The sequence below is a fragment of the Oncorhynchus mykiss genome, chromosome 22 (assembly GCF_013265735.2).
Source record: "Oncorhynchus mykiss isolate Arlee chromosome 22, USDA_OmykA_1.1, whole genome shotgun sequence".
Classification (NCBI taxonomy): Eukaryota; Metazoa; Chordata; class Actinopteri; order Salmoniformes; family Salmonidae; genus Oncorhynchus; species Oncorhynchus mykiss.
Window position 1 is genome coordinate 25,465,877 of NC_048586.1, and position 27,695 is coordinate 25,493,571.

The 27,695-nt window shown below is 42.2% G+C and overlaps 1 protein-coding gene across 1 annotated transcript in view; it reads right to left on the minus strand.

The window, feature by feature from the left end:
• LOC110501623 (follistatin-related protein 1) overlaps positions 1-27,695 on the minus strand; it is a 58,776-nt gene that overhangs the window by 20,801 nt on the left and 10,280 nt on the right. Inside the window, exon 3 of the mRNA XM_021579317.2 lies at positions 8,584-8,685. Within this exon, the coding sequence (XP_021434992.2) occupies positions 8,584-8,685 (102 nt within the window). The remainder of the gene's footprint in view (positions 1-8,583; positions 8,686-27,695) is intronic.

The following is a 27,695-nucleotide window of genomic DNA, read 5'->3' on the forward strand; positions in this document are numbered from 1 at the left end:
GAAACGCCTTTATGTGTAAATATTTATATAATAACCATTTTATCAAAGTAAACTTGGAATCCCACTACGACTCAGGAAACAATGCAGTTTAAATTAGGCTACAAAATAACGAAGTTATGATGAACTTCACAGGGTGGTGAAAGTGCAAGGTGATGATCTTGATGCTCCTTTCCAATAAATGTTGAGGGTCTTAATCTGGTGACATGATGATCGATGCTTGACTGCAGTTTTGACAAATAAAACATTCTCACTCTTATCCATAATCTCATCATGTAGACTAGCCTAGCCGCACTGTCTCTGCGAGCAATTGGCTGGAGCGCAGATGCCAAAACAGAAAATCAGAAGTCTGATAGCACTATGGTGTGGTAAGAGGGTGTGCTAAATGAAATAAATATAAATGTTTTTGTAAAAATGTTGATAAATACTTTGAGGGAAAATGTACTTGATATGATTGTGATATGTTGTCTCACCTACCTATATTAAGATGAATGCAGTAATTATACGTCGCTCTGGATAAGAGCATCTGCTAAATGACTAAAATGTAAATGTAAAAATGAACAATTGCAAAGCATGCAGAGTATTATTCTAATAATCTATGCCCTGAAACAGGGCCAATAATAATATCCAGCGTGCGTTGCAGTTCATTTTGGTGTGTTCATTTTCACATATACATTTACATTTTGGTGATTTAGCAGACACTCTTATCCAGAGTGACTTGCTCAACATATCACAGTCATAGTATTTTGTAGTTTATTTCAATACATTGATCTTTATGGTATTTTGCCCATCCCTGCCTATGGGGCTAGTTAGGAACCATCAATAAATTACACATTGTATAGTGGCTTGCAAAAGTATTCATCACCCTTGGCATTTTTCCTATTATGTTGCATTATAACCTGGAATTAAAATAGATTTGGGGGGAGGGTTGTATAATTTGATTTACACAACATGCCTACCACTTTGAAGATGCAAAATATTTTTTATTGTGAAACAAACAAAACACTTGAATAAACTTGGCACATCTAGCCACTTGGATTTTTGCCCATTTTTCAAGGCAAAACTGCCCCAGCTCCTTCAAGTTGGATGGGTTCCGCTGGTGTACAGCAATCTTTAAGTGTACAGTGTACAGCAATCTGTCACAGTCATACTCTGGACCTAGTTTTGTCCCATGGAATATATTTTGTGGCTCTTAATGTTTTTCCTCATAATCCTGGACTATCGGACCACTAATTTATTACGTTTGCAATCACAACAAATAATCTACTCAGACCCCAACCAAGGAGCATCAAAAGTTGTGCTATAAATTCAAAAATCAGTTAACCACCTAACTGAGGAACTCAATTGAACTTTGTCCAATAGCCTAGATGCAGTTGCACCGCTAAAAACTAAAAACATTTATCATAAGAAACTAGCTCCCTGGTTTACAGGAAATACCCGAGCTCTGAAGCAAGCTTCCAGAAAATTGGAACGGAAATGGCGCCACACCAAACTGGAAGTCTTCCGACTAGCTTGGAAAGACAGTACCGTGGAGTATCGAAGAGCCCTTACTGCTGCTCGATCATCCTATTATTCCAACTTAATTGAGGAAAATAAGAACAATCCAAAATTTATTTTTGATACTGTCGCAAAGCTCTCTAAACCTTCAAGCTGCATACTGGACCCTATTCCAACTAAACTACTGAAAGAGCTACTTCCTGTGCTTGGCCCTCCTATGTTGAACATAATAAACTGCTCTCTATCCACCGGATGTGTACCAAACTCCCTAAAAGTGGCAGTAATAAAGCCTCTCTTGAAAAAGCCAAACCTTGACCAAGAAAATATAAAAACTATCGGCCTAAATCGAATCTTCCATTCCTCTCAAAAATGTTAGAAAAAGCTGTCGCACAGCAACTCACTGCCTTCCTGAAGACAAACAATATATACGAAATGCTTCAGTCTGGTTTTAGACCCCATCATAGCACTGAGACTGCACTTGTGAAGGTGGTAAATTACCTTTTAATGGCGTCAGACCGAGGCTCTGCATCTGTCCTCTTGCTCCTAGACCTTAGTGCTGCTTTTGATACCATCGATCACCACATTCTTTTGGAGAGATTGGAAACCTAAATTGGTCTACACAGACAAGTTCTGGCCTGGTTTAGATCTTATCTGTCGGAAAGATATCAGTTTGTCTCGATGAATGGTTTGTCCTCTGACAAATCAACTGTAAATTTCTGTGTTCCTCAAGGTTCCGTTTTAGGACCACTATTGCTTTCCATATATATTTTACCTCTTGGGGATGTCATTCGAAAATATAATGTTAACTTTCACTGCTATGCGGATGACACACAGCTGTACATTTCAATGAAACATGGTGAATCCCCAAAATTTCCCTCGCTAGAAGCCTGTGTTTCAGACAGACATAAGGAAGTGGATGGCTGCAAACTTTCTACTTTTAAACTCGGACAAAACAGAGATGCTTGTTCTAGGTCCCAAGAAACAAAGAGATCTTCTGTTGAATCTGACAATTAACCTTGATGGTTGTACAGTCAACTCAAATTAAATTGTGAAGGACCTCGGCGTTACTCTGGACCTTGATCTCTCTTCTGACGAACATATCAAGACTGTTTCAAGGATAGCTTTTTCCATCTACATAAAATTGCAAAAATCAGAAACTCTCTGTCCAAAAATGATGCAGAAAAATGAATCCATGCTTTTGTTACTTCTAGGTTAGACTACTGCAATGCTCTACTTTCCGGATACCCGGATAAAGCACTAAATAAACTTCAGTTAGTGCTAAATACGGCTGCTAGAATCCTGACTAGAACCCCAAAATTTGATCATACACCTCCCTACACTGGCTTCCTGTTAAGGCAAGGGCTGATTTCAAGGTTTTACTGCTAACCTACAAAGCATTACATGGGCTTACTGCTACCTATCTCTCTGATTTGGTCCTGCCGTACATACCTACTCATACGCTACGGTCACAAGATGCAGGCCTCCTAATTGTCCCTAGAATTTCTAAGCAAACAGCTGGAGGCAGGGCTTTCTCCTATAGAGCTCAATTTTTATGGAATGGTCTGCCTACCCATGTGCGAGACGCAGACTCGGTCTCAACCTTTAAGTCTTTACTGAAGACTCATCTCTTCAGTGGGTCATATGATTGAGTGTAGTCTGGCCCAGGAGTGTGAAGGTGAACGGAAAAATACTAGAGCAACGACCCGCCCTTGCTGTCTCTGCATGTCCGGTTCCCCTCTTTCCACTGGGATTCTCTGCCTCTAACCCTATTACAGGGGCTGAGTCACTGGCTTACTAGGGCTCTTAATACCGTCCCTAGGAGGGGTGCGTCACTTGAGTGGGTTGAGTCACTGACGTGAACTTCCTGTCTGGGTTGGCGCCCCCCCCTTGGGTTGTGCCGTGGCGGAGATCTTTGTGGGCTATACTTGGCCTTGTCTCAGGATGGTAAGTTGGTGGTTGAAGATATCCCTCTAGTTGTGTGGGGGCTGTGCTTTGGCAAAGTGGGTGGGGTTATATCCTGCCTGTTTGGCCCTGTCCGGGGGTATCATCGGATGGGGTCACAGTGTCTCCTGACCCCTCCGGTCTCAGTCTCTAATATTTATGCTGCAGTAGTTTATGTTCAGGGGGCTAGGGTCAGTCTGTTATATCTGGAGTACCTCTCCTGTCTTATCCGGTGTCCTGTGTGAATTTAAGTATGCTCTCTCTAATTCTCTCTTTCTCTCTCTTGGAGGACCTGAGCTCTAGGAAGATGCCTCAGGACTACCTGGCATGATGACTCCTTGCTGTCCCCAGTCCACCTGACCGTGCTCCTGCTCCAGTTTCAACGGTTCTGACTGCGGCTATGGAACCCTGACCTGTTAACCGGATGTGCTACCTGTCCCAGACCTGCTGTTTTCAACTCTCTAGAGACAGCAGGAGCGGTAGAGATACTCTTAATGATCGGTTATGAAAAGCCAACTGACATTTACTCAGTTGAGGTGCTGACTTGATGCACCTTCGACAACTACTGTGATTATTATTATTTGACCATGCGGGTCATTTATGAACCTTTGAACATCTTGGCCATGTTCTGTTATAATCTCCACCTGGCACAGCCAGAAGAGGACTGGCCACCCCTCATAGCCTGGTTCCTCTCTAGGTTTCTTCCTAGATTTTGGCCTTTCTAGAGAGTTTTTCCTAGCCACGTGCTTCTACACCTGCATTGCTTGCTGTTTGGGGTTTTAGGCCAGGTTTCTGTACAGCATTTTGAGATATCAGCTGATGTAAGAAGGGCTATATAAATAATTTTGATTTGATTTAAGTCATACCACAGATTGTAAATTGGATTTAGGTCCGGCCTTTGACTAGGCCATTATAAGACATTTAATTAAAACCTGTTAGGGATAGGGGGCAGCATTTTCACTTTGGATGAATTGCGCGCCCATAGTGAACTGCATCCTACTCTGTCCTAGATGCTAATATATGCATATTATTATTACTATTGGATAGAAAACACTCTGAAGTTTCTAAAACTGTTTGAATTATGTCTGAGTATAACAGAACTCATAGGGCAGGCAAACTTCCAAACAGGAAATGGAAGTTCTAGAGCTGCTCGAATTTCAAGTCATCGCCTATCCACATCCAAAGAAGATTTGGATCTGTTCGCACTTCCTACGCCTTCCACTAGATGTCAACAGTCAGTAGAACGTGGAATGAAGCCTCTAGTGTAATGTATGACGGGAGGGGAATGAGTCAGTGGACTGTCAGAATGCCAGTTCCTGGTTGCGTAAATTACTGTTGATATCGCCTGCGTTCCATGACTCTGTAGACAAAAATGAATGCTCCGGTTGGAACGTTATTGGATATATATGAAAATAACATCCTGAAGATTGATTCTCTACTTAGTTTGACCAGTTTATTCGCGGAGAAATATTGTTACGTCTTAGCGCCGTTTTAGATTATTGCATGGTATGCTTTTTTCGTAACGTTTTTTAAAAATCTGACACAGCGGTTGCATTAAGAACCAGTGTATCTTTAATTATAGGTAAAACATGTATCTTTGCTCTCTGTAATTACTCCGGATATTTTGGAGGCATTTCTGAACATGGCGTCAATGTAATCCGAGATTTGTGGATATAAATATGCATATTATCGAACAAAACATAAATGTATTGTGTAACATGATGTCATATGAGTGTCATCGGATGAAGATTATCAAAGGTTAGTGATTAATTTTATCTCAAATTCTGCTTTTGTGACTATCTTTGGCTGGGAAAAATGGCTGTGTGTTCTTTTGGATTTGGTGGTGATCTAACATAAATATATGTTGTAAAACATTTTAAAAATCGGACACGATGTGTAGATTAACAAGATGTTTATCTTTCATTTGCTGTATTGGACTTGTCAATGTGTGAAAGTTAAATATTTCCCAAAAATATTTTTGAATATCCCGCGCTATCTTTTCAGCAGAATGTTGGGGGGGGTTACGATAGTGGAATACATGCAGTATAGAGAGAGGGTTTCACAGTAGAACAAATTCACTTATTTTACATCACAGAACTTGAAAACTGAACAATATCCATGTTTTGGAGAATGTGTAAACAGTCGGTGGAGTAGCCAGCTACGACCCAGTCCGTTTTGTTTAATTTTGTGACCTCATGAAAGCAATACAGCCACATAACCATAACTCATAAGGTTTGAGTCTAATTATTGTATAAAATGAATGAGTAAAGATGAAACTATTTGTGAAATTATGTAAGGTGATGTTGAACCATTAATGTGACAGAATTGTATTCCCTTCAAAGTTTAACTTAGTCACTGGCCCGCCCCGTGAGAACAGACATGATCTGGCTCATGGGACAGCCCTTTTCTAATGTTCCGAACAAAACCCCCACCTGGAGAAATACTCTTGAGCATGTGTACCTCGACCATCGAGGGGGCGAGAGGTTTGAGTAGAGACCACAAAACCTCAGTATAAGCTAAGGTTGTAATGGTTGTTGAATTCCTAACCAAACCACGTGGAGCATTGGCTACACGGCGGGAAATGGTTAAACTCTGAGACTATCGATACCGACAGAATAAGAGCAAATCTTCGATACTAATTACTAGTCTGCAGCTAGGAATTATGTTGACCTGGAATACGAAGACCAACAACTGCCGAAACAACTATTCTATAAGAACATTTCTGAATGGGACTCTGACGTATCCATTCTAACCACGAGAGACTTCTTGGAAGCAGATGGAGAGACGAGCCAATGAACTTTCCAACAGAAATCCATTCTGCCACAACTTTGGAAGTATGCTTGGGGCCATTGTCCATTTGGAAGACCCATTTTGTAACTGCCTGACTGATGTCTTGAGATTTTGCTTCAATATATCCACATAATTTTCCAACCTCATGATTTTGTGAAGTGCACCAGTCCCTGCAGCAAAGGTGTTCTTCGGCTTGCAAGCCTCCCTCCCCCTCTTTCCTCCAAACATAATGACGGTCATTATGGCCAAACAATTTTTGTTTCATCAGACCAGAGGACATTTCTCTAAAAAGTACAATATTTTCCCCATGTGCAGTTGCAAACTGTAGTCTTGCTTTTTTATGGCGATTTTGGAGCAGTGGCTTCTTCCTTGCTGAGCGGCCTTTCAGGTTATGTCGATATAGGATTATTTTTACTGTGGATATAGATACTTTTGTACCTCCAGCATCTTCACAATATCCTTTGCTGTTGTTCTGGGCTTGATTTGCACTTTTCGCACCAAAGAACGTTCATCTCTAGGAGACAGAACGTGTCTCCTTCTGGAGTGGTATGACGGCTGCGTGGTCACATGGTGTTTATACTTGTGCACTATTGTTTGTACAGATGAACATGGTACCTTCAGGCATTTGGAAATTGCTCCCAAGGATGAACCAGATTTGTGGAGGTCTACAATTTATTTTCTGAGGTCTTGGCTGATTTCTTTTGATTTTTCCATGATGTCAAGCAAAGAGGCACTGAGTTTGAAGGTAGGCCTTGAAATACATCCACAGGTACACCTCCAATTGACTCAAATGATGTCAATTACCCTAAAAGAAGCTTCTAAAGCCATGACATGATTTTATGGAATTTGCCAAGCTGTTTAAAGGCACAGTCAACTTAGTGTATGTAAACTTCTGACTAACTGAAATTGTGATACAGTGAATTGTAAGTGAAATAATCTGTCTGTAAACAATTGTTGGAAAAATTACTTGAGTCATGCACAAAGTAGAGATCCTAACAAACTTGCCAAAACTATAGTTTGTGAACAAGACAGTGATTGAAAAACAAGTTTTAATGACTCCCAAGTGTATGTAAACTTCCGACTTCAACTATATATAAGGTTCCACAGTTGACAGTGCATGTCAGCGCAAAAACCAAGCCATGAGGTCGAAGAAATTGTCCGTGGAGCTCTGATACAGGATTGTGTCGAGGTACAGATCTGGGGAAGCGTACCAAAACATTTCTTCAGCATTGATGGTCCCCAAAAACAGTTTGGAACCACCAAGACTCAGACAGGGCTCTAGAGTTCCTCTGTGGAGACAACAAAGGAGTGGCAGGTAGTTTGCCCCCGGTGATGCGTTGTGCAGACCGCACCACCCTCTGAAGACCCCTGCGGTTGTGGGTGGTGCAGTTGCCGTACCAGGCAGTGATAGATCCTGACAGGATGCTCCCAATTGTGCATCTGTAAAAGTTTCGATAATATATTCGATAATATATCAACTGAGTGTGTAGCTTTTTCAATAACAGCGGGAGAAACAATGGCCGCTTTACTCAGTTGCGCAAAACTCACTCTGAGAGCCCCCGCCTATCCACTTACGCAATGTGATCCTTCACGCCCATTTTTAAAAATAAAAGCCTGAAACTATGTCTAAAGACTGTCGACACCTTAGGGAAGCCATAGAAAAAGAAATCCGGTTGATATCCCTTTAAATGGAGGATAGGCATGCTGAGGAACAGAGAGGTTTCAAAATAAGAGGCACTTCCTGATTGGATTTTCCTCAGGCTTTCACCTGCAATATCAGTTCTGCTATACTCACAGACAATATTGTTACAGCTTTGGAAACTTTAGAGTGTTTCCTATCCTAATCCGACAATTATATGCATATTCTAGTTTCTGGGACTGAGAAATAGGCCGTTTCAAATGGGTACGTTTTTTTAGCCAAAAACCAAAATACTGCCCCCTACACACAAAAGGGTAACACTTTTTTGGTTACTACATGATTCCATATGTGTTATTTCATAGTTTTGATGTCTTCACTATTATTATGCAATGTAGAAAATAGTAAAATAAAGAAAAACCCTTAACTGAGTAGGTGTGTCCAAACTTTTGACTGCTACTGTTTATATTTAAAATAATATATGGGGGATTGGAAAATATGCAGACAATTACACTGATAGAAGCCACAATCTATCTGCAATATTAAAGCTGATCTAACCCTTTAAAAACATTTTTTAGCTGAGTGCCACTGTTGATGTGAGTCACATGAAAAAGGTCCTGACTTTTCAAACATTTTCTTGGTTTCCGACCTTGTCGGGACATTCTGGTGACTTGTGGTCCTGATAATGAACACACACACACTCACACACACACACGCCTCACCTCTATACACAAGCAGCTGGGCTCTCCCTTCTCAGTGACGACACACTCTCTTCCTGCTCCACAAAACACATTGGCACACACTTTACTCTTACTCTGCACCTCCTGAGGAAAGAGAAAACACACATTGTTAGTGCTGAAAACAAACACACAGCTTTGGCACATGAGCACACTGTCAGCACAAACACACACAGATGGGTAGTACTTCTGTTACATGTATTTTAAATAGGTATTATAATTACTTCTGAGTATTCTGTATGTTGTATTGCACTGGGCTGAACTTACATTCCAATGTATTTTGTAAGAAGATACATTGGAAAGCTGTAATTTGTATCCTATTTCTTTATAGCTAACTAAATATAAATATATTTGTAAAAATGTATAATTTCAAAGAATGCCGTGTATTACTCGAATGATCTCCACCCCAAAACAAGGCCAATGACAATACCCAGTGTGCTTTGTAGTTGTTAATTTTCACATATACATTTTGGTAATTTAGCAGATGCTCTTATCCAGAGTGAAAACTCATTCAACTAAGGTATATAAATAACAACATATCACAGTCATAGAAAGTAAGAAGTTTCTGAAACCGTTAATGAGAATGTTGTTGCTGTTCTACAAAATACATGTATAGTAATTAAGTACAATACTTTGCAAAAGTATATTATATTTAATTTTGATACATTGGTCTTTAGGGGCATTTGCAGTTGTATTTTGTTGTATATGCACGCACACACCCCCACAAACACACACACAGGAAAAAATACAGCATTTACATGTCTCAGACACAAGGCGTCACTGTTGCCCCATTCTCAGAAGAGCCAGTGTTCTTCAGAATAGAATGAGTGGTTTCACATGTAGGGTGAGTTTCAGTGGGCTCCTATCACACTCCCTATCAGGATACTATCAGTTTCGCTGACGCAATCACATGAAAGATACAGCATAACTCAGAACCCTTCAGGAACCACAACCAAACATTCAGCAAACACACACACACACACACACACGCACACAAACACGCACAAAAACACGCACACACACACACTGTAACAAATTGCTTGTGAATTTACAGCAAAAAATGTACAGCTATCTACTGTAATTATATATTAACGTACAGTACTGTAAAGAGCAACACATTATGGGGGCTCAACGGCATTCCACTACACTGCTGTATATTCACAGCAACATACTGTGAATTATGGTGCATTATGGTAAAATGTTGTTGGAAGGGAAAGAATCGCTGGCTCCTTAACATATTTAGAGCCATGCCTTGTAAGGGGCTATATTTGTTGCACCTGTTAGTGAGAATACTGTACTAATTGAACTGATATGTGGTATTACTGGCCTAATAGGGGCAAACAAATGTACAAACATGCATGCTGATAACTGCCTTACTAGAGGGGCACAATTATTGTTACAAACTCCCAGAAGACACGATGGCTATCTCATTGCCATGACAACACGTAATTGTCCTTAAATGGGGCCAAAGCAGTTCCCTTCCAACAGAGCACAGACAGGTTCTCTCTATCTCTACCTGAGTGAAGGTCTCTCACATTAATTCCTGTTTGTGGCAGCTGTTAGTTACCATGTCAACTACGTCATGCTCACCTCAAGAAACGACATAGTGTAAACAGGAAGTGGCCTGTAGTAAAAGCCTTAGCCAACACAATGTAGCGATAGGGACAATTCTTATATTAGTAATAAGTCAGTTAAGAACAAATTCTTATTTACAATGACAGCCTACAATGACAGCCTACAAACCTGGACCAATTGTTTGCCACCCTATGGGACTCCCAATCACAGCTGGTTGTGATACAGCCTGGATTTGAACCAGGGTGTCTGTAGTGATGCCTCTAGCACTGAGATGCAGTGCCTAAGACCACTGCGCAACTCGGGAACTTGAGTGTAGTGTACTGATTCATGATGGCATCGCTGTGGGGACCGAAATTCTCCAAAAGTCCCCACAAAGATAGTTAAACATGGAAAATGTCTCCCTTGTGGGGACATTTCCCACATCCCCATGAGGACAAAGGCAATTTTAAGCTGATGCGTTAGGCTTAAGTTTACAATTAGGGTTAGAAATAACATAAGGGTAAGGGGTTAGTGGTTAGGTTTGGGTTACGGTTAGGGTTTGGGGTTAGGGACCACAAGGATAGAAGAGCTGTGTGTGTGTGTGAATAGTAGGAAAATACTAACTGTATATGTATTCTGTGGAGAAGATATGACCTCATACAGAACACACACTAACAGTCTTTGGTTTTGTTCATTCTCTTTATACTTGTAAATGTTTCTATTGCTCTTTCTTTCCGTTGTTTCTCTATTTCTGTGCCTTTGTCTCTCCTGAAACAAGGGCAGTATACTTGCCAAGTCCAGTTCATTATGAGCAACAGGCCAGCCAATCACCAGCTGCCAAGCACAGCTCTGGGAGTAGCCTTACAGCCCTCCCTACTACCCCCTCCCTCCCCATTTTCACTGTGTGTGTGTGAGTGTGTGTGTGTTTAAAACAGGGTGTATCCACATCTGGAGTCTGAGCTGTGTTTTCCTTTGGGCCCGTTCCCATGGTCTATGTAATTCTTACCCCACCCCCTACTCGGGTCCCCTGTTCTTCGCTCTCCTCCCTCCCCTGTGTGCTGTGTTAGCGCGTGCGTGTGGGTGAGTCATGGAATGTGGGAGAAATCCCTGAAGGCTCCTGTGACCTGCCATCTCTCCAATCAGCCTTTAGGAAGCTAATGACAGGCTAACATGGAGGTCATATGGGGGCAATACAGCTTGTTGTAGTGTACCAACTACTGACCCTTACCTGAGAGAGAGAGGAGGGGGCTAAACAGCCTATTGTAATGTACTAACTACTGACCCTTACCTGAGAGATAGAGGAGGGGACTAAACAGCCTATTGTAATGTACTAACTACTGACCCTTACCCGAGAGAGAGACGAGGGGGCTAAACAGCCTATTGTAATGTACTAACTACTGACCCTTACCTGAGAGAGAGAGAAGGGGGCAATACAGCTTGTTGTAGTGTACCAACTACTGACCCTTACCTGAGAGAGAGACGAGGGGGCTAAACAGCCTATTGTAATGTACTAACTACTGACCCTTACCTGAGAGAGAGAGGAGGGGGCTAAACAGCCTATTGTAATGTACTAACTACTGACCCTTACCTGAGAGAGAGAGGAGGGGGCTAAACAGCCTATTGTAATGTACTAACTACTGACCTTTACCTGAGAGACGACCAGTCTGTTCATTTGGTGGAAGGCATATACACACACACAACCCTGTTTGGTGTAAAAGTTAAACACACTCACACATCCCCCTTCCACACAAACCACAGCTGAGGTCATACTATAATACTTCTTCAAATGCCTCCATGAGGGTTGGTGGAGTAGTGGTCCATTCAGACAGTTAGCTACAGATGGCCAGAGACCAGAGAGAGGAGTCTGTTGAAACCTGCAGTCTCTTTCTCTGATAACCCTAGCCGAGTAATGGATGTGCTGATGTTGCTTGGTTTAGTCTAGCTCCAGCTACACCTCTCCAAATATCGCCTGCAGGACCACCTTTCATTTTAGCTAAGAGAGAGCAGTTTTTGTTCCACCAGCTCTGAATGGGGAGTTTCTATGGTGACAGGGGATGTGAGGCTCAGAGAGACGCATGTCTTACTGTCCTATTGACAGGGAGAAGGTCAAGCATCACCTAGGATTACAGTCATACCAGAAAGATATACATTCATATACACAACTAGCATACACATGCATGCATGCACACACACACACTGAGGCTCTTAAAATATTGAGTTAAGTAATGGCCTTTGTTTATTTGAACTGATAACGAAAAAAACAATCTGTCCAATCTGAGCCAATAGCAGCCAAGAGCTGTCTGGGTGATTAATGATTGGCCAATAATAAACCCCAACTGAGCCAATCGGAAATCAGAGCTGTCTGAGTGTGATTAATGATTTGCTTATGAATGTATATTGATCAGCCTTTAAACATTTTGAGGCACTACAATCTCACTAGTCCCTTCCTTCATATCTCTCTCTAGCTCCAGGTGAGGGAAGTGTATTCAGACATCACAGCTCTTCTCTACCATTCTCCGTCACTCTATAAGCCATGTAATACATTTTTATTAGAAATGAAAAGCTGAAATGTCTGGAGTCAGTAAGTATTCAACCCATTTGTTATGGCAAGCCTAAAACAAATCAGGACTAAATATTTGCTTAACAAGTCAAATAATAACTCACACCTATTTATCCTGATTTTTGAATGACTACCTCATCTTTGTACCCAACATGTACATTTATTTACACATAAATATTGACACGGTCCCTCAGTCGAGCAGTGGATTTTTAAATATATCTTTCTGCCCAATTTCGTGATATCCAATTACGATCTTTTCTCATTGCTGCAACTCCCCAACGGGCTCAGGAGAGGCGAAGGTTGGGTCAAGAATTCCTCGAAACACCAAACCGCTCTTTTGAACACCCGCCCGCTTAACCCGGAAGCCAGCCGCACCAATGTGTCGGATGAAACACTGTTCAACTGACGACCGTATCAGCCTGCAGGCATCCGGCCCGCCACAAGGAGTCGCTAGAGCGCGATGAGCCAAGTAAAGCCCCCACAGCCAAACCCTCCCCTAACCCGGACGGTGCTGGGCCAATTGTGTGCCGCCTTATGGGACTCTCGGTCATGATCGATTGTGACACTGCCCGGGATCGGACAAAGTTTCAACCACGAAGACCATGGAGGTTTTCCAATGCCTCACAAAGAAGGGCACCCATTGGTGGATGGGTAAAAATAAAACAAAATCAGCCATTGAATATTCCTTTGAACATGGTGAAGTTATTAATTACACCTTGCATGGTGTACCAATACACCCAGTCACTACAAAGATACAGGCATCCTTACTAACTAAGTTGCCGGAGAGGAAGAAAACCTCTCAGGGATTTCACCATGAGGCCAATGGTGACTTAAAAATATAATGCCTGTGATAGGCAAAAACTGAGGATGGATCAACAACATTGTAGTTACTTCACAATACTAATCTAATTGACAGTGAAAAAAATGACGACTGTACAGAATAAGAATATTCCAAACATGCATCCTGTTTGCAATTAACACCAAAGTAAAACTATAAAAAATGTGGCAAAGAAATGTACTTTATGTCTTGAATACAGAATACAAAGTGTTATGTTTAGGACAAATCCAGCACAACACATCACTGAGTGCCACTCTTCATAGGAAGAAAAAGACTGATGGGAGAAGGAGAGGACAGAGAGGGAGAAATGATAGGAATTGAGCTGTAGAAAAAGAGTCAGAAACTGGAAGAAAAAGTGGGGATGGGTGAGAGGTCTGAACTTTACTTTATGTCCTGAACACAAAGAGTTACGTTTGGGGCAAATCCAATATGTCACAGAGTACCACTCAAGCATGGTGGTGGCTGCATCATGTTATGGGTATTTTTTAAATTTAACTAGGCAAGTCAGTTAAGAATATATTCTTATGTTCAATAGTCCCAGTCTAGGAACAGTGGGTTAACTGTCTTGTTCAGTGGCAGAATGACAGATTTTTACCTTGTCAACACAGGGATTCGATCTTGCAACCTTTCAGTTACTAGTCCAACACTCTAACCACTAGGCTACCTGCCACCCCATGCTTGTCATTGGCAAAGACTAGGGAGTTTTTTTAGAATAAAAATAAACAGAATAGAGCTAAGCACAGGTAAAATCCTAGAGGAAAACCTGGTACAGTCGGCTTTTCAATAGACACCGGGAGACAAATTCACCTTTCAGCAGGGCAATAACCTAAAACACAAGGCTAAATAAACACTGGAGTTACTTACCAAGACAACATTGAATGTTCCTGAGTGGCCTAGTTACAGTTTTGACTTATACTGAAACTCTATGGCAAGACTTGAAAATGGCTGTCTAGCAATGATCAACAACCAACTTGACAGATCTTGAAGAATTTTTTAAATAATATTATGCAAATATTGTACAATCCAGGTGTGGAAAGCTCTTAGAGACTTATCCAGAAAGACTCACAGCTGTATTCACTGCCAAAGCCCATTCTAACATGTAAGGACTCAGGGGCGTGAAAACGTATGTAAATTAATTTAGCTGTATTTCATTTTCAATACATTTGCAGAAATGTCTAAAAACATGTTTTCACTTTGTCACTATGGGTTATTGTGTGTAGATGTGTGAGAAAAAAAATATTGAATACATTTTGAATTCAGGTTGTCATGTAATAAAATGTGGAATACGTTGAGGGGTATGAATACTTTCTGAAGGCCCCGTATGCCCATATAAAACATAAAAAGTAATATACATACAGTACCAGTCAAAGTTTGGAAACACCTACTCATTCCAGAGTTTTTCTTTAGGTTTACTATTTTCTACATTGTAGAATAATAGTGAAGACATCAAAACTATGAAATAACACATATGGAATCATGTAGTAACCCAAAAAATGTTAAACAAATCTAAATATATTTTATATTTGAGATTCTTCAAAGGAGCCACCCTTTGTGGGGCATCAGTCTTCATAATAATGTTAATTGATGAAACGTGCAACCCATGAATAGTGTTGATGTGTGAAGAGGTCATCTCTGTAGTAATGTTAATGCATGTATGAATTAATATTGAACATTAACATTTACTCTTCTCATTCCAGTTGTGGATTTTCTTCTTTTTTTGCAGAGTTCACAACCTACTACACTTGTGAGAAACAAGTTTTGGTTTATTTAATAAATAAATGTTCATTGTCTTATATTTGGAGTGCTCAGTGTGAGCAATGAGACTCTGTCTGGTTGCTCTGATAATGTTGAGGGAGCACGCTCCTGAGCATGTGTCTGATTTCTCTGTCCTGATAAAGTTGAGGGAGCGCGCTCCTGAGCACGCATAGAAGACCTGGCAAACTGCTCGGAATATTATTTTTTTTAACATCCATAGCGAATTAGAATATATTATAATTAGAGTTCCTCACAGTAAGCTATTTAAAAATAATATGAAAAAAACAACCATTCAGTTTTCAAACAATTAAGTATGCATTCAAAATGCATTTGGCTTCAAGCTCACATTGTAAAGTGGTGGGTGAAGCGCTGATAGTCTGTTGCATGCACTTGAATGGTGAATGAGCCAGGCTTCAATTACCAGTTGAGAAATAACAATAGTAAGACTAGCTTTTTTTAACCGTGCACGAAAACAGTTTTCTAACACAATTGCATTCAGAAATGTTGCCAACGAATGGGCTTACAAAAGCACATGTTTTATTCCAGCAGCAACAAGCTGAGGAGCTGCAGGAGAAATCCAGCTCAAAATAGGCTCTGTATGCTGTGCACATGTGATAGTTGTGTTGGATAAATGATACATGATGACTAACAAAAATACACACAGGCCAGTTTTATTCCAATATATTATGCAAATTGACCTATAGATCGATAAGCATAATGGTCAAATGTATTTACATCGACTGGTATTTACATCAATGAATAAAAAGCATCATTTTGCATTGGGATTTTCTTTTTTTTTTTTGTTTGGCCGGCAACAGTTTTATTTATCGGCTTAAAAATGTTTTTCTCTAAAAGCCAGCAATTGCCGGCTAACGGAAACCCTGGCGGCCTGCGAGCCTGCAAACACAGATCATTAGAGCAGGAAGTATGATATAACATAGCACCATAAAAGCACCGCATATGGAATGGGAGGTGACATAGTTAGAAGAAACCAGTGTACACCCACACTTCACAGTGGGGGTTTAATTTCACAAAATGGGATTACTTCTGCGACTGGTTTACTTTCTCGTTGGACGTGTGCGTCCACGTGTGCACATTTGTGTGTAATGATCCACTGAGTCAGCAGTTGGATTGATGCTTCCTGTTGTGGGGTCACTTTCCCACCTCAATTAGTCCCTTCCCAGGATGCACCACTGCATGCATTAGCATACAGAACATTGATAGCCAGTTTAAAGCAAGGATAAAACCCATCCCCCGACTCCTTCTCTGCTCTCTCTCTTTTCCCCTGCAACAGAATCTGTAACTACCTTTAAAACAACAGTATTGCTAACCGCAACAACAGTAAAAGGCCAGTGAGATTAGTGTTAATCAATGCTATGCTTAAGCAATAAGGCATGACGGGGTGTGGTATATATGGCCAATATACCACGGCTAAAGGCTGTTCTTACGAACAATGCAATGCGGAGTGCCTGGATACAGCAGATAGTCGTGGTACTGTACATTGGCCATATACCACAAACCCCCAAGGTGCCTTATTGCTATTATGAACTGGTTACCATCGTAATTAGAGCATTAAAAATAAATGTTTTGTCATACCCATGGTATACGGTCTGATATACCACGGCTGTCAACCAATCAGCATTTAGTGCTCGAACCACCCAGTTTATAATTTGAATTAACAAACCAATGCCTATACACATACACCCCATTACAGAAATGTGTAAGGGGAGTTTAAACATAATGGCTCACAGACTCTCTGCAGCTCACCATGGATGACATCATGCCTATACACCCCTCCCAATGAAACATTCATAGCTCTCAGACACATGTTTCTTATTAAACTCCAACAGGGGGGAGGGGGGTGGAAAGGAGAACGAGGGACAAAAGAGCATGAAGGAAAGGTACTGTACATACTGTAGGGAACAAGAGAGGGTAAGAATATGAATAAAAGGGAGCGTGGCAAAATAATCTGAAGAGAGAGGGAGAAAGAGGAAGGGAGGGAGGAAAAGAGTCAGACCAAGAGGGGAAGAGAGAACAAGTAGAGATTGGTTGGGTGCTCAACTGTGCCTCTGTCAATGTCTATTGGGGTTTCTCCGGAGCCAAAATCTCATAAATATCTGGGTAAGAGGGACGTTCCCCCAAACTCCCTCCTCCGTCCCCGTTTCCTATATCCCTCCCCTCCCTGCTTCTCTACACAACTCCCAGCCTCCCCAGGGTTGTCCTAGCCTATGCACACAACTCTGACCCAGTCCAAACCAGGCCAGAGAGAAGAGAGGAGAGGAGAGGAGCTCTCTGCTCAGCTAAGGGACACATTGGAGGATAGCCCAGAGGAAGAAATACTTTACAGCAGTTTTAATTAGAGCGTTTTATAATCATTTGGAGGAATATTTTTTTTTTCAATGACAGCTCCTTAATTTCTAAATGTACTTTTAATTATCCTGAAACAGACCTGTATCCTACAAAGACTGCATATGGATCTTCACACTTTTGAGCCTAAGTTCCAACTAATCAGGCTTTCATCATACCTTTACTCCACTGCGTTCAATTTAAAGGAGTTATGGAGGGAACCCCTGCTGAGCGACCAGTAGTGAACTGAAATGACTTGCAGTGCATTAGACACCACACTACAGCATGACAGGGATTTCTCATCCTCTTCTGAGATGAAACGCCTGGTTCCTATTCCATGCATTTATATTGGAGTGAGAGAGGAGTGACCAGTATGTAGCTGTGATGAGGAAACAGGGTAATATAGGAAACAGTTACAGAGAGAAATGACATCCATACACACAGGCTCTCTGGTAGTCTTTGTTCCATACACATTGGCCGTGTCTGAATACTTGTACTTGCGTTCTAAATAGCAGGCATTTTGGGTATCTGAAATAAAAGATTTGAAATGAAATGCATATATTTTCAGTATGTGTCACATCTACTCCCGCTCCTCCCCTCTGGTAGTCGATCTCCATCGGTACTGGCATCCATCATTACGCGCACCTGCACGTCATCATGAGGCACACCTGGACTCCATTACCTCACTTATTAACTTCCCTATATCTGGCACACCCTTAGGTTCTCTCCCCATTCAGTATTGTGTCTGTGTCTAGGTTAAGACGCCACTCCGATGTTGTTTTGGTCCATGTTTGTTGGTTTATTAAACGTGCCACCTGCTTCTCGACTCTTAGCGTCTTCTTTACAATACGCTTTAAATACCAGGATGTCATACTCATTTAGGCTTTTCAGCTAGTAGAATTCACTGGACATTTTTGAGGAAGGGAATTGTCTTTCCAGACCCACATGTTTTACAACAGCTGATTATCTGATTATCTTTTTAAAAAACAGAATGCCAGGAATCAACGCAATTGCACAATTGACTACACATCTCAGTATGTATGAGACAGTATGTTGAAATTTTGTTGCTTACTGCATTCGTTTTTACTAAACAATACATTCTAAATAGTATGCAGTACGATTAGTACATAGTATGTCATTTTAGGAAGTAGTAGGCGAGACAGACTTCGGACATGGCCACAGACCAGTGTTTGTGTCTGGTTCTCTGGCCAAATGGAGCGAGAGAAAATACCATTGTGTATTGATCTGTATTTGTTTCTTGGAGATGTTGTTTTCTTATGCACGTATCTGGAATGGAATCATGTGTGATGTCATTATAAAGCTGCACATTCCATATCCCTTAAGTCCATGAGATTCAAGATCGTGTCAAAAAGGAACAGAAAACAAAGACAAATGGAGAGAGAGGGTGAGAAGGGGGAAAGAGGGAAAGAAATAGGTTGAGAGAGATAAACAGAGCAAGGGTGAAAGAGAGAAACGGTGAGAGAGGTAGGGTGAGAGAGCGAGAGAGAGAAAGATGGGGGGTTAGAGAGAAAGAGGGAGGGAGAGAGAATGCGAGAGAGATGAAAGCAGGGAGAGAGAGCTGTAGGAAGGAATAGAGAAAAAGAAATAGCAAACGAAATACTGAGAAGAAAGAGTGAAAGAAAAAAAATAATGAAAGCTGTTAGTCAGGAAGTTGTCATGGCCTGAGCTTATAGGCACATCTGCTTGCTGTTACAATGTCACCAAGAAAATAAAGTCCCTAAAACAGAGTGCCACCAATTGGCCCATCGTCGTCCGGGTTTGGCCGGCAGGGATGTCCTTGTCCCATCTCGCACCAGCGACTCCTGTGGCAGACCAGGCGCAGTGCATGCTGACACAGTTGCCAGCTGTATGTTGTTTCCTCCGACACATTGGTGCGGCTGGCTTCCGGGTTAAGTGGGCATTGTGTCAAGAAGCAGTGTGGCTTGGTTGGGTTGTGTTTCGGAGGACGCAAAGCTCTCGACCTTCACCTCTCCCGAGTCCGTACGGGAGTTGCAGCGATGAGACAAGACTGTAATTACCAATTGGATGCCATGAAATTGAGCAGAAAAACAAAATCAGAGTGCCACCACTGCCCAACCTAACCCAGTGGGCATATGGCACAGTCAGGACAATGACACCTCTGTCCTGTTGCCTCCATTTCCATTGCTAAATCCAAGGAGGAGGCTTCTCTTTCTTTCTCTGTCCATCTCTCTTGTGCTGATTTTGTGTCGAACTTTTATTATCCATACCCTCACCTTTCCTTCTTTCCTGTCTCCCTCTTTATGTGAAAATCTCTTATTTTTGTTGGAAATTATCCTTTCTCTCCTTACCAGCTCCCCACCTTGCCCCTCTCTCCCTTATCCTCCCTTCTCAATCCCTCTCTCTCTCCCCCTCTCTCCACCCCACTTCTCTCACTGCCTGTTCTTGGCAGCCCTCCAGTCTGTCTGGGTGGGAGGGCTCAGACCCAGGCCCAGACCAGAGGAATTGGTAGTTTCCCTGCCCCAGACACTACTCCCTCCATGGGGCCACAGTCAGGGCTAATGGCTGAAAGTGTGTTTGGCAAAGGAAGTGGGCCTGTTTGCAGACCTCTACAGTATAGGTTGGAATATGTAGAATGGACAGCCATTTTGGGGACTGGAATGTTCAGATGCATGTTGGAGACCACGGTTATCATCAAAGTTCAATACACTGTGTCAATTCAAGTGTTTCGCCGAGTCGGATAGGTCCATGTTCATTTTCTACATTGAAGTATTGTGTCATAAACCATTTCATTTTGAAGCTGCACTGAAATTAGGCTGTGTGTGTCTCCCAGGGCTCTGCTTGGTATTAATTGCCCGCCAATTTGGGCCCGATGTTTGGGCATGCTGCCAAGTGCTATCTTTGTGCCTGGTCCTATCCCACGACACACACACACGAGATGGAGCTAGCTACAGAAAAGAGAGGCTAGAGAGAGAGAGAGAGGATGGTGTTATAAAGCAACCATAGGAGGCAGTGAGGCATGACGTCTTTGTACCGCGTGTGCGTGTGTTTCTGTGTCTCTGATGAGGATAAGAGAGCAGTACAGCTGGTTAATGAGGATTCCTTTCATGACTAGACAAGAGTGAGGAGATCACACAACATGGCCATAAAACACTGGCACACACTCTGTCTCTCTCAATTCAATTCAAAGGGCTTTATTGGCATGGGAAACATACGTTTACATTGCCAAAGCAAGTGAAATAGATATCAAATGAAAGAGAAATAAACAATAAAAAAATGAACTGTAAACATTACACTAACAAAAGTTTCAAAGGAATAGAGACATTTCAAATGTCATATTATGTCTATGTACAGTGTTGTAACGATGTGCTAACGTGACCCGATTCAGGAAACTAGGCATATGTTCCAAGTCATGACTTCACAGGAGAGCTATTTGAACATAAAACATTTATTTTTATCAAAATGTGTTTCTTGGCAGAAATGCCTTCTCGAACATGTGAAGTTCATGTGCCTTAATATCAAACTTGTATTCCATCTGTAAATACAAATACAATTGTTAAATTACGAGCCTAGTTTGTTTAGTTTCAGATGTTACACATTTCTAATTTTGACAGAACGTTGCTTAATTTCAAGTGTACTGTTAGCTAGCTAACGTTAGCTGGCTGGGTCACTAGGTAACGTTGTGTATGATCTTATTCTTCGTATCTCAGACACATTTGCTTGACTAGTTATAGCCATAGAACCTACCTGCAGATTCAGGTAGGGTAGTAACATCAAAGGGTAGTAACGTCAAGAGTTGTGATCATGGTCCATTGTTTAGCTAGCTAGCTACATGTCTTAACAAAAGACATGAACGCTCAACACCAGTTTAATATTTATTTGTACTTATTTATTTCACCTTTATTAATTATTATTATTTTGTATTTTTTTAACCCCTTTTTCTTCCCAATTTCGTGGTATCCAATTGTTGTAGTAGCTACTATCTTGTCTCATCGCTACAACTCCCGTACGGGCTCGGGAGAGACGAAGTCATGCGTCCTCCGATACACAACCCAACTAAGCCGCACTGCTTCTTAACACAGCACGCATCCAACCCGGAAGCCAGCCGCACCAATGCGCCGGAGGAAACACCGTGCACCTGGCCACCTTGGTTAGCGCACACTGCCACAGGAGTCGCTGGTGCGTGATGAGACAAGGACACCCCTACCGACCAAGCCCTCCCTAACCCGGGCGACACTAGGCCAATTGTGCGTCGCCCCACGGACCTCCCGGTCGCGGCCGGTTACAACAGAGCCTGGGCGCGAACCCAGGGACTCTGATGGCACAGCTGGCGCTGCAGTACAGCGCCCTTAACCACTGCGCCACCCGGGAGGCCTATTTCACCTTTATTTAACTATGCACCTATGTACAGGTGCAGTAATCTGTCAGCTGCACTGACAGCTGGTGCTTAAAGCTAGTGAGGGAGATAAGTGTTTCCAGTTTCAGAGATTTTTGTAGTTCGTTCCAGTCATTGGCAGCAGAGAACTGGAAGGAGAGGCGGCAAAAGGAAGAATTGGTTTTGGGGGTGACCAGAGAGATATACCTGCTGGAGCGTGTGCTACAGGTGGGTGCTGCTATGGGGACCAGCGAGCTGAGATAAGGGGGGACTTTACCAAGCAGGGTCTTGTAGATGAGCTGGAGCCAGTGGGTTTGGCGACGAGTATGAAGCGAGGGCCAGCCAACGAGAACGTACAGGTCACAGTGGTGGGTAGTATATGGGGCTTTGGTGACAAAACGGATGGCACTGTGATAGACTGTATCCAATTTATTGAGTAGGGTATTGGAGGTTATTTTGTAAATGACATCGCCGAAGTCGAGGATTGGTAGGATGGTCAGTTTTACAAGGGTATGATTGGCAGCATGAGTGAAGGATGCTTTGTTGCGACATAGGAAGCCAATTCTAGATTTAACTTTGGATTGGAGATGTTTGATGTGAGTCTGGAAGGAGAGTTTACAGTCTAACCAGACACCTAGGTATTTGTAGTTGTCCACATATTCTAAGTCAGAGCCATCCAGAGTAGTGATGTTGGACAGGCGGGCAGGTGCAGGCATTGATCAATTGAAGGGCTTGCATTTAGTTTTACTTGTATTCAAAAGCAATTGGAGGCCACGGAAGGAGAGTTGTATGGCATTGAAGCTCGCCTGGAGGGTTTTTAACACAGTGTCCAAAGAAGGGCCAGATGTATACAGAATAGTGTCGTCTGCGTAGAGGTGGATCAGAGACTCACCAGCAGCAAGAGCAACGTCATTAATGTATACCGAGAAGAGAGTCGGTCCAAGAATTGAACCCTGTGGCACACCCATAGAGACTGCCAGAGGCCCGGACAACAGACCCTCCGATTTGACACACTGAACTCTATCAGAGAAGTAGTTGGTGAACCAGGCGAGGAAATCATTTGAGAAACCAAGGCTGTCGAGTCTGCCGATGAAGATGTGGTGATTGACAGAGTCGAAAGTATTGGCCAGGTCAATGAATACGGCTGCACAGTACTGTTTCTTATCGATGGAGGTTAAGATATCGTTTAGGACCTTGAGCGTGGCTGAGGTGCACCCATGACCAGCTCTGAAAGCAGATTGCATAGCGGAGAAGGTATGGTGGGATTCGAAATGGTCGGTAATCTGTTTGTTGACTTGGCTTTTGAGGAACTTAGAAAGGCAGGGTAGGATAGATATAGGTCTGTAGCAGTTTGGCTCAAGAGTGTCCCCAACCTTGAAGAGGTGGATGACCGCAGCTGCTTTCCAATCTTTGAAAATCTCAGATGACACGAAAGAGAGAACCAAGGGCTATATCTGTTCCTGGTTCTAAATTTCTTGAATGGGGCATGCTTATTTAACAAAAGGCTAAACTGTGTTTCACTATATTTAACTTGTGATTTCATGAATATCAATATTTTCTAGTAATATTTTTTGACCGTTGCGCTATGCTAATTAGTGTAGTTGATGACAATTCTCCCGGATCCGGGATGGGTAGTTCTAAGAGGTTTTAAGCATGTTCCAGTTTAGGTCGCCTAGCAGCATGAGCTCTGAAGATAGATGGGGGGCAATCAGTTCACATATGGTGTCCAGAGCACAGCTGGGGGCAGAGGGTGGTCTATAGCAGGCGGCAACGGTGAGAGACGTGTTTTTAGAGAGGTGGATTTTTAAAAGCAGAAGTTCAAATTGTTTGGGTACAGACCTGGATAGTAGGACAGAACTCTGCAGGCTATCTTTGCAGTAGATTGCAACACCACCCCCTTTGGCCGTTCTATCTTGTCTGAAAATGTTGTAGTTAGGGATGAACATTTCAGAGCCAGGATTCAGACACGGCTAGAACATCTGGGTTGGCAGAGTGTGCTAAAGCAGTGAATAAAACACACGTAGGGAGGAGGCTTCTAATGTTAACATGCATGCAACCAAGGCTATTACGGTTACAGAAGTCATCAAAAGAGAGCGCCTGGGGAATCGGAGTGGAACTAGGCACTGCAGGGCACTGTTACAGTCACCAATGCTCTGGATAACATGAAAACTGCTTAACCAGCTCTGCTAGGGTGACTAAAATGGTCAGAGTGGGGTGTTCACTCATTATGTGTCTGGATGTAGCTAGCCAATGTTAGCCAGTTAGCTTGGTTCATTGACTGTGGTTGTGAGGTCAGAGCTTTCGGGAAACAACCTTACTTATTGGCCAGAGCGTCCAACGTGGGCTCTGAACGTGAAAAGCTCTGAATTTACAAACGGACAATCTGACAGCACAGTTGCAGGTAACTATGCTCTGGATAACATACCGTAACAGCCTACATTTGTTAATAATAGCCACAGTGGTCTATATCCCCCCTCAAGCCAATACCACAACGGCCCTCAAAGATCTTCACTGGACTTTTTGCAAATTGGAAATCACATATCCTGAGGCTGCATTTACTGTACCTGGGGATTTAAACAAAGCAAATTGGCTCCTGAAATTCTATCAACAAAAATTGTAGACCTCCACAAGTCTGGTTCATCCTTGGGTGCAATTTCAAAATGCCTGAAGGTACCACGATCATCTTTACAAACAGTAGTATGCAAGTATAAACACCATGAGACCACGCAGCTGTCATACCGCTCAGGAAGAAGATGCGTTCTGTCTCCTAGAGATGAATGTACTTTGGTAGGAGAAGTGCAAATCAATCCCAGAACAACAGCAAAAGACCGTGTGAAGATGCTGGAGGAAACAGGTACAAAATTATCTATATCCAGAGTAAAACAAGTCCTACATCGACCACTAAGCAAGAAAGAAGCCCCTGCTCCAAAACCACCATATAAAAGCCAGACTACGGTTTGTAACTGCACATGGGGACAAAGATCGTACTTTTTGGAGAAATGTCCTCTGGTCTGATGAAACAAAATTAGAACTGTTTGGCCATAATGACCATCGTTTTGTTTGGAGGAAAAAGGGGGAGGCTTGCAAGCTGAAGAACACCATCCCAACCGTGAAGCACGGGGGTGGCAGCATCATGTTGTGGGGGTGCTTTGCTGCAAGAGGGACTGGTGCACTTCACAAAATAGATGGTATAATGAGGCAGGAAAATTATGTGGATATATTGAAGAAACATCTCAAGACATCAGTCAGGAAGTTAAAGCTTGGTCGCAAATGGGTCTTCCAAATGGACAATGACTCCAAGCATACTTCCAAATGACACCAAATACTAATTGAGTGTATGTAAACTTCTGAACCACTGGGAATGTGATGAAAGAAACAAAAGCTGAAATAAATCATTCTCTACTATTATTCTGACATTTCACATGCTTAAAATAAAGTGGTGATCCTAACTGACCTAAGACAGGGAATTTTAGTATTACATTTCAGGAATTGTGAAAAACTGAGTTTAAATGAATTTGGCTAAGGTGTATGTAAACTTTCGACTTCAACTGAATATACTGTACTCTATACTATGCCACTGTATCTTAGCCCAATGCCGCTCTGACATATGTATACAGTTGGGCAAAAAAGTATTTAGTCAGCCACCAATTGTGCAAGTTCTTCCACTTAAAACGATGAGAGAGGCCTGTAATTTTCATCATAGGTACACTTCAACTATGACAGACAAAATGAGAAAAGAAATCCAGAAAATCACATTGTAGGATTTTTTATTTATTTATTTGCAAATTATGGTGGAAAATAAGTATTTGGTCAATAACAAAAGTTTATCTCAATACTTTGTTATATACCCTTTGTTGGCAATGACAGAGGTCAAACGTTTTCTGTAAGTCTTCACAAGGTTTTCACACACTGTTGCTGGTATTTTGGCCCATTCCTCCATGCAGATCTCCTTTAGAGCAGTGATGTTTTGGGGCTGTTGCTGGGCATCACGGACTTTCAACTCCCTCCAAAGATTTTCTATGGGGTTGAGATCTGGAGACTGGCTAGGCCACTCCAGGACCTTGAAATGCTTCTTACGAAGCCACTCCTTCGTTGCCCGGGCGGTGTGTTTGGGATCATTGTCATGCTGAAAGACCCAGCCACGTTTCATCTTCAATGCCCTTGCTGATGGAAGGAGGTTTTCACTCAAAATCTCACGATACATGGCCCCATCATTCTTTCCTTTACACGGATCAGTCGTCCTGGTCCCTTTGCAGAAAAACAGCCCCAAAGCATGATGTTTCCACCCCCATGTTTCACAGTAGGTATGGTGTTCTTTGGATGCAACTCAGCATTCTTTGTCCTCCAAACACGACGAGTTGAGTTTTTACCAAAAAGTAATATTTTGGTTTCATCTGACCATATGACATTCTCCCAATCTTCTTCTGGATCATCCGAATGCTCTCTAGCAAACTTCAGACAGGCCTGGACATGTACTGGCTTAAGCAGGGGGACACGTCTGGCACTGCAGGATTTGAGTCCCTGGCGGCGTAGTGTGTTACTGATGGTAGGCTTTGTTACTATGGTCCCAGCTCTCTGCAGGTCATTCACTAGGTCCCCCCGTGTGGTTCTGGGATTTTTGCTCACCGTTCTTGTGATAATTTTGACCCCACGGGGTGAGATCTTGCGTGGAGCCCCAGATCGAGGGAGATTATCAGTGGTCTTGTATGTCTTCCATTTCCTAATAATTGCTCCCACGGTTGATTTATTCAAACCAAGCTGCTTACCTATTGCAGATTCAGTCTTCCCAGCCTGGTACAGGTCTACAATTTTGTTTCTGGTGTCCTTTGACAGCTCTTTGGTCTTGGCCATAGTGGAGTTTGGAGTGTGACTGTTTGAGGTTGTGGACAGGTGTCTTTTATACTGATAACAAGTTCAAACAGGTGCCATTAATACAGGTAACGAGTGGAGGACAGAGAAGCCTCTTAAAGAATAAGTTACAGGTCTGTGAGAGCCAGAAATCTTGCTTGTTTGTAGGTGACCAAATACTTATTTTCCACCATAATTTGCAAATAAATTCATTAAAAATCCTACAATGTGATTTTTTTTCTCATTTTGTCTGTCATAGTTGAAGTGTACCTATGATGAAAATTACAGGCCTCTCTCATCTTTTAAGTGGGAGAACTTGCACAATTGGTGGCTGACTAAATACTTTTTTGCCCCACTGTATATTCTTAATCCATTCCTTACTTAGATTTACGTGTATTTTGGGTATATGTTGTGAAACTGTTAGATATTACTTTTTAGATATTACTGCACTGTCAGAGCTTGAAGCACAAGCATTTCGCTACACCCGCAATAACATCTGCTAAACATGTGTATGTGACCAATACATTTGATTTGGCAGGAGGTTAGGAAGTGCAGCTCTCTCTCTCTCTCCATGTGTGTGTCTTTGCGTGCATGCCTTCCTGCGTGTGTTTGTGTGTGTGTGGGTGTGTGTGTGAATGTAGAACTAGAACAATTAGAGCATTCCTGAGTAAAAATGACAGAGGACAGGCTGTACTGTACCCCATGTTCCAGCTCTGTTCACTCCTCCTTGGCATGGTATTTATAGCCCAGGCAGCACCTTCCAATGAGAGAACAGTCATCAACAGCTACACAGCATGGTGACATGGAGGCAGCGACCCTGTCACTGTCAGCTCTAGTAAGGA